This window comes from Physcomitrium patens, chromosome 6, assembly GCF_059467195.1.
Source record: "Physcomitrium patens ecotype Gransden chromosome 6, ASM5946719v1, whole genome shotgun sequence".
NCBI classification, from domain to species: Eukaryota; Viridiplantae; Streptophyta; class Bryopsida; order Funariales; family Funariaceae; genus Physcomitrium; species Physcomitrium patens.
In genome coordinates, this window is record NC_143415.1 from 14,060,709 (window position 1) to 14,068,794 (window position 8,086).

General features: G+C 37.1%; 1 protein-coding gene across 1 annotated transcript; it reads right to left on the reverse strand.

Annotated features, from left to right (window-relative positions):
- Positions 1 to 1,580: 1,580 nt before the first annotated feature.
- Positions 1,581 to 3,723, reverse strand: LOC112283087 (uncharacterized). Its single transcript, XM_024521384.3, has 2 exons — positions 2,324 to 3,723; positions 1,581 to 1,813 (listed from the first exon to the last, which is right to left on the reverse strand). Exons 1-2 carry the CDS (start codon positions 3,517 to 3,519, stop codon positions 1,699 to 1,701), a joined length of 1,311 nt encoding a protein of 436 aa, XP_024377152.1. The 5' UTR covers positions 3,520 to 3,723; the 3' UTR covers positions 1,581 to 1,698.
- Positions 3,724 to 8,086: the final 4,363 nt, after the last annotated feature.

Genomic DNA, 8,086 nt, shown 5'->3' on the forward strand with positions numbered 1-8,086 from the left:
ATGCGCAATAGGGCAGTGTGAACATGAGCCTCCACCCACAGCAGCTATGGAGACCGGGGACCAGTATAGTCGGAAGAAAAGCAGGGAAAAGCCCAAACAAAGCCCACCTACCTTTATCCGTGGGCGGTGACAGATTCATGCCCCCCCCCCCCCTCAGCGGGCTTGCGTGCCCGATAGTGGCTGGCGGTACCTGGGTGTTGAATGAGTCTGTGTGTGTGTCTGTGTGTGTGTGTGCAGCACCGTGGTCTCGCCGTTGGGGATTCGACTCCGGTTGGTGGATTGGGCTCATCATTCAGGAGACCTTGCCCTGGGCGGTCTTGTGCTTCCCTCGAAGCTCGCCCTTCATTGTCAGCTCAATTGACTTTGTGGGATTCAATCAAACAGCGATTCTTCTTCTTATTGTTCTTCTTGTTTGTCTTCAGCTCTGACCCCTCCACTTGCCATTATCCCCAATCCTCACTGCGGAGTGTACAAGTTGTGTATTTGCAATGCTCCACCCACCTGCCTCCTCGTCGTATCCCACCCCCCCCCCCCCCCCCCCCCCCCCCCCCGTGGACCACAATACGTGTGGAGCGGTGAGAAAAGAACTGCTCGTTTGTGGTTGGCCCACTTCGCCAGTTCCTAAACCAAGTTAAGAGATGCTGAGAACTGCGGTAAGTTCAGCGATGCTAAGCCTTGCTGCAGAAATGATATTTCCATAGTATTGATGCTTATTATGGCGGCTAGGATTGCGGGTTTAGGAAGTGGGTTGAATGGACTGAAACATACAGGATGATACGGTTCGTCAATTTATGTTGAGCGTTGAATTTGTTTTCATTACAGGGAGCTTTGTGGTCGAGGGTGATAGCGCAACAGCAGGCAGCTGTCCATGAAGCTTCAGCAGAGTATGACGTTCTATGGAACCTTGGCAAAGGGGTATATATACTCCACGTTTTTTTAACTGTGGCTATACACTTGTCTTGATGTTGTGTTACAAAGTTGCTCACATTCGTTGATTTGGCCTTTGCAGCATGTTGGGATATACCGAATTGGATGAACCTATGATCCACAACCCAAGGTGAAGCAAACTCTGAACCTTTTCCAACCCCTGAGAATGCTGTGAAGGTATCAGCTGCCTTGCCTCCAACTCCTACCTTGTCAGAAACTTCCAGACCGACGGAAGACACCAAAGTGGCCTCCAGCGTGAACGATGGAAAAATCAAGGGGTATCGTGAGCTAGTGTCAATGCTGCCCTGACCTGACTTGATTTGTTTTCAATTCAGAGAAAGCAAGTAAGTTCAAGGGTTCTTCGAAAGGTCCCCTAAGAAGCAAGCAGCGCGCTGTTGAAGGTCACGCTGGATCAAATGAGCCTGGATTTAAGACTCCAGTCTCGCAAAATCCGAGCTGCCCTACCAACTGTGAGGATCGAAAATAAGACTACAACTGTGACACAATCTTCATTGGATGTCCCCAAAACAGATCTTCGACCGGAGCACGTTCTCTGCTTGTGTTTCTCATCAAACTTTTCAATACAATCCCAGTACGCCTATCAACAAGCTAACCTACTCACAAAAAACAAAGTCGATACCAGGCACAGCATCAACACCAATGGATTCTATTCTTCTGATTTTTTTAAAAAAATAAAATAATACAAGTTGATTTAAGTTCATCATGTAAAAAAACTAAAGAAATGGCGAACTGCAGTTTCTATATACATGACTAAGAATTTTCCCAGTCCTTCAGCTTTTTGTTGCCAGCGGGTTTCGCAATCGGTCTGTTCATGCCCGCCATTTTCTGATTATACTTTGCTCGTAGAGGATCATTGTATGTCCATCTGCGACCAGAGATAGTTTTATAAGTCAAATAAGTACTCAGGTGCGGAAAATGCGGAAATATTCTTCGAAAAAATATACTAAGCAGAGATTATTACTACCATTCTGATTCCAACAGCAGCCACCAGCCCTAAGCCAGCTACACCAGATTACACTACGCATTCCCAACCAAAGTGAACGCTCCAATTAGAAACGTGATAAATATTTCCCCACCATGAGATCCAGCAGCAAGAAGCATGTGAAAAATAGCGACACGTTCACTGAAAACCATTCAGACTACCATCTGAAAATTCAGTGCAAAATGAGCAAGACGATTTCGAATGACCAAGTGATTGCTGCCATCGGGCTTGAAAAAACTGATCACTCTTAGCTTCAAATCAATGAAAACGCAATGAAGGTATTCACTAACTGGAAACAACTTTGCCATCCTGCAACCACAACGCAATTTCTAAGGCTAAAAGGTCATCATTACAAGGGCAATAATGATGGGGGGATAGAGTTTGAGGACATACGGGTTATTCCAGTCAGTTGTATCCTCAGCGACCAAATGAGTCCACTTCGTCCGCCCACTGCGACCAAAATGCTTGACTTGCATAACCTTCGGTAGTATAGTCTTGTCCATTTTGTCCTCCCCTGTGGGCGCAGAGAAGTCTCTCCTAAATATCTCTTCTCCACCAGCTCCATCCCTGTCGTCAGCTTCTGTTTGGTAGAAGGCACCCTTGTGATAGTACTTCTGCATAAACTTCCACTTCTTCTTGTTAAGTGGCAATGGCTTAGGGTTCTTCCTCTCCCATTCCCTTCTCTCCTCTTCAGTCATGTTCCTTAGCTTCTCAACCTCCTCTCTCTCCTTCAGCAATTTATCGCGGGCGTCCCTGTCCCTCTTGATGCGAGAAATTTCTCGAGCTTTCCAAGCCTCATATTCCTCTGCCTCATTAGTCTCATCATCAGTATCGACTTCTCCACCATCACCCTCGGCTTCTCGGTTCTTCTCAATTTCCTCCTCATTCTTAATTGCTTCAACCACAAGCTGCTTCGTTTCTATTTTCCTCTCCTCCAGCTTCTTCTTCAACGAATCCTTCATGGCTTCCTCCTCCGCTTCCAATTTCTCCCGCTCAGCAATCGTGTCCCGCTCTGATTTCGGCACAAACACAGGTTTGATCATAGCAATACCTCCGAACTCCTCTTCAGAATCCGTTTCATATTCAGACTCCTCGTCCTCTTCATCCTCCTCCTCCAACTCCGCCTCCAACGCTGCCTCCTCCTCTCGTTGCCGCTGCAACAACTTCGCCTTAATCCGCTGCCGCCGCTCCTCAATCGCCTCATCATCCTCGTCCTCTTCTGCCTCCGCCAGCTCCTGAGCCACCTTCTCCTCCTCCCGGGTCGACACAATCTCCGCTTGCCGAATCTGTCTGTGTCGCGCAACGGCTTCATCCTTGTCCCGCCGGCTCTCCGCCAAACGCCGCAACCTAGGGTCATCCTGCCGAGGAAAATCCAACTCATCTCGCAGCAAAAACGCTTTCTCCAACTGCGCTTCTCTGTTTGCCGCAGAAACCCTTGACGGCCTCACATCGGCCTCCTCCTCCACGTCTTCGGCCCATTCTGGAGCCTTACCAGGCCAGTACCGCTTCACCTTCGTCTGTCCAATCTTCCCCCTCAGCTTCTCCCGCACCGAGATCGCCACATCGCTCACTCCCGCCTGGACCGACATGGCTTCAAAGGCCGCTAATACTAACCCCCGCGCCCTAACCCCTCATCCACAGAACAGCATGCACACGGAAACCCTAGGATCAAAGCAACACCGAGCTCTCGAAGAAACACCGAGCTCTCGAAGAAACAAACACCGAGCTCTCGAAGCAACACCAAGCTCTCAAAGCAACGAGGAAACAAGCGCAACGGTGATCACGTTGAGTCCGTCTCTTGCGTGAGTGTGAGGAGCTCCAAACCCTAATTCGTTGTTATTCTTGGTGTTTGTCTTGTGGGTAAGGGAGTTTTCCACGTGCCAATGGAGGTGAGTACTAAAACGAAATATAATGGAATGGAAAGGTGATTTTGTGATTTATGTAAGAGTTTATGTTTAATTTGGTTTCTTCCGATACTCTGCTTTTGAAGGGGGAGGATTGCCTTTGAACATGAACACTTTGATATTGAATTCAAAGTGAATACACACATGGGAAAATTAACTTTGATTAAGATAAAACCTTACAACGACATAAAACTTGTGTTTCCTCTTGTTTATTATGTGCCTTGCATTCAACAACTAATGTTCTGTTTTGGATGTTTTTAGAAAAGCCCCACAAATGTTTGTTTATATACAGGTTGTAGAAATCAAATATTATAACACATTTGTATATTTTGATTGTTTTTTTAAAAAACATCCTTTCTGTTACTGCCTCGAAATAATGTCGTTAAAAAATTAATCAATATCTTATAAGCACTGTTTTCTAAATTAATTTAAGTTGTATAATATATATATATATATATATATATATGTATCATAAATTTAATAGTTATTCCTTAAGATAGATTAAAAATTTGTTTCAAAATAAATATTTATAATTCTACATAATAAATTAATATATTCTCATTTTGAAACAATACAAAAATTGCAAATAATTTCTATTTAATTGCAATCCTATATTTTTAAAACTTTAATCCTTTCAATTTGTTTTATAAGTTGTGATAATACTTGAATAGAAATCATCAATTTGTAAATAAAATATTCTATTTAAAGATATAATAAAATATAATAAAATATTAAAAAATTATACAAATAATAATATTTTTTATTTATTTACTTTTGAAACAAAAACATGGTATATTTAATGCATTATATAGTAGAAAAAGTCTAATAGACTACTTAATTCTTTTGGCCTAGAAGCAAAATTAAAAGTGTTAGGAATACAAAACAAATATTAGAATAAGTTCATATACAATTTTGTGTATGATCTTATCTTAAAAGTGTACATGTATACATTGTATTACAAACATCCCATAAGAATATTCTAGAAATATTATTAGAATATTCTATTCGATTTTACAAGGCTTTAAAAGATTCTTAGAATATTTTAGTAAGTGGTTTGAGAAGCTTCTTAGGTTGCTTCATCTTCAAGCAATATGAAAACTTCTTGAGAAGCTTCCTAATACCTTAAATATATTGGAGTTGAGACTTAAAGAATCCTCAATCTAGATAATATATTTTTTGGAGCTCTAGCTTATCTTTCTTGGTGTTGATCTTATACTCATTGGGTTTAATGAAGTTTTTGTTAGCTTTCTTGTTGAAATTCTTCCATTCAACTTCTTGTTTGGTTTCTTGTATAGTGTATTTGTGATAGTTTGTCAAGATTGCCCTCTTATCAATACTAGAGCTTGATCCTTCTCAATAGAGAGTGAATTATCTTTCTTCTTGAAGGCATTTAAGTACTTTAGAGGCTGTAGAATACTCTCCTCTAAATTGATATTATTTTAGGAACTCCTTTTTACATTTTCACGATGGCTGGAAGTAAAGATGTTAGTTTGGTTGAATCTCTTGAGTCCAAATTAGATATTATTATAAACATACTTAATACTTTAACTTGTAGAAGTATTGAAATTGAATGATTTTTTGCAAGATTTTATGGTGATGTAAGACTTGGAGTAGGTTAGGATATAATGCGACTACTTTTTCAAGCTTCTATATGTAAAGAAGTAGTGGCATCTGTACCTAAACAAGAAAATTTACCAATTCAACTTCAAATTAGTCTTCTAAAAAAGTTTGATAGTACATGTTCAAAGTTTCAAGGATTTTTTAACCAAATTCAATTGGTAATTTTCCTACAACTTGAGCGCTATCTAATAGAAGAGTCGCAAGTTGATTTAGTTAGAGCCTTACTTATAAGATAAACCTTATTTTGGTTTGCTCTTTTATTTGAAAAAGAATCTCCAATCATGAGCAACTTTGAAGCTTTCTTAGAAGTATTTGCAAAGTCATTTAGAGAATATGATATGGCTCGATGGGCACCAACAAAGATTCACTCATTATGTCAAAGGTCATACTTTGCATCAATTTGTACATTTGATTTTAGGAAATTATCTTGTGAAATCAATTGGAAAGAATAAGCTCTTATGAGTTAATTCTATTAGAGATTAAGGTATGATATAAAAGACCTATTGCTATCATTACCTGATCTTCAAACATTCAATGAAGCTATCAACCAAGTTATGAAGTGCAATAATCAATTATTTCAATTTAATCAAGATCAACGCTTATGGACTTTGACATAGCAATGTACTAGAAATTTGTACTCTGCTACTTCAATAAATATATTACTTCCACACTTTGGAATTGAGGATATACAAATTGATGCAATATGGTTTAAACTTCTTCCAACAAAGGAGAAGAAATGTTAATTTTAATAAGATCTATGCTTATATTATAGTAAAGAAGGTAACAAATCTGAGAATTGTCCAATATATAACCAAAACTATGAGTGCAATTATTGAAGAAAACAAAGAGGCCCAACCACAATAGGAACTGTGTCGATGGACATTTCAATACCTCAAATTCATCAAGGTTCTTCTGTCTCTGCCCAACTTTCTTATTGTTTTATTACGCCTTTATTCTTTGGCCTACAAAAACTTCAAATAAATGCCTTATTAATTTGAAAAGTGTTTTTTTTTTTTTTTTTTTTTTTTTTTTTTTTTTTTGATGAAGAATTTTCTAAGCTTCTTAAAGTTCTTCTAATACAAAAGCCAAAACATGTACATATAGGAATAATATATGGTCGACCTTTATCTTTAGGTAATATTATTCATAAAACCATACTACTAGAAATATTATTTGAAGGCCATAGTAGTAAAATAATATTCAATTTTATTAGAACTCTATCCAATCCTATCATACTAGGACTTTTGTAGTTAAAAAGATACAATCTATCTATAGATTAGATGTTTCATAAGTTTGAATTTTCTAAAGAACTCATTTGAACAAAACCTATTAAGCAGTTATAAATAAAAAAAAGTCCTTATTTTTTAAAGCAAAGACTTCTATGAAGTTGTCTAAGAAAGAAATACTATTTGTTATTTATGCAAATCTAGCTCGTGAAGAAGCAAGCTTGCTAGTAGCTATCTCATAGGAGTATAAGGAATATCAAGATGTTTTTAAAAATACATTATTGCTAGAACATTTAAGAACATTTTTAAAAACATTATTTTTAAAATATACATTATTGCTAGAACATTGACCATATGGTTGTGCCATTGATATTAAAGAAGAGTCTCAACCACCATTTGGTCCAATCTACAACATATCATGGAATGAACTTTTAACATTAAAGAATTATATTAATAAAAATCTTGAAAAGAATTTATTTGGTATTCCAAATCTCTATTAGATATAAAAATATTTTTTGTGAAGAAAAAAGATGGATCTTTGCAAATGTGTATTGATTATTGCAACCTCAAAAAAATAACAGTAAAGAATCATTATCCATTATCATTGATATCTGGACTTTTTGAGCAACTTAGTCGAGCTAAGATCTACACCAAAATAGATTTCTATAGAGCATACAATTTGGTATGAATTAAAGATGGAGATGAATAAAAGACAATATTTTGAATAATGTATGGATATTTTGAATATAATGTCATGCCTTTTGGATTAACAAATACTCTAGCTATATTTTTTAAAAATTCCTTGATAAGTTTGTTGATTGCTATCTTGATGATATTTTAATCTATTTCAAGACTTCTAAAGAATATATGAGATTATTCTTGTAAAAATTATAAGATGTAGGATTATATGCCAAATTAAAAAAATGTATATATTCTATAAACCAAAAGTAGATTTTTTTAGAAATATTATATCCCAATGAAGGCTTGTTGATCAATTCAAAGAAAGTTTAAGCTATAATGGAATAAACAACTCTAAAGACAGTATGGGATATACATATGCAGATACTTATCAAGAATTACTCCCAAATTCATATTCCTTTCACTTGATTAACATGCAAAGATAAATTGGAATGGAGACTTCAAACACAAAGGGCTTTTTAAGATTTAAAGGCAACTTTTACAACAACTCCAATCTTACTACATTTAGATTTCACAAAGGCCTTTTATTTGGAGATTGATGCTTCTGACTTTGTAATATGAATTGTACTATCATAGATGGAAAATGATGGAAAGCTCTACCTAATTGTATTCTATTTTACAAAGTTTTTAGCAACGGAAATCAATTTTGATATTCACAATAAAGAATTTCTTGTGATTATAGACTCTTTCTAAGAAAGGTGTCATTT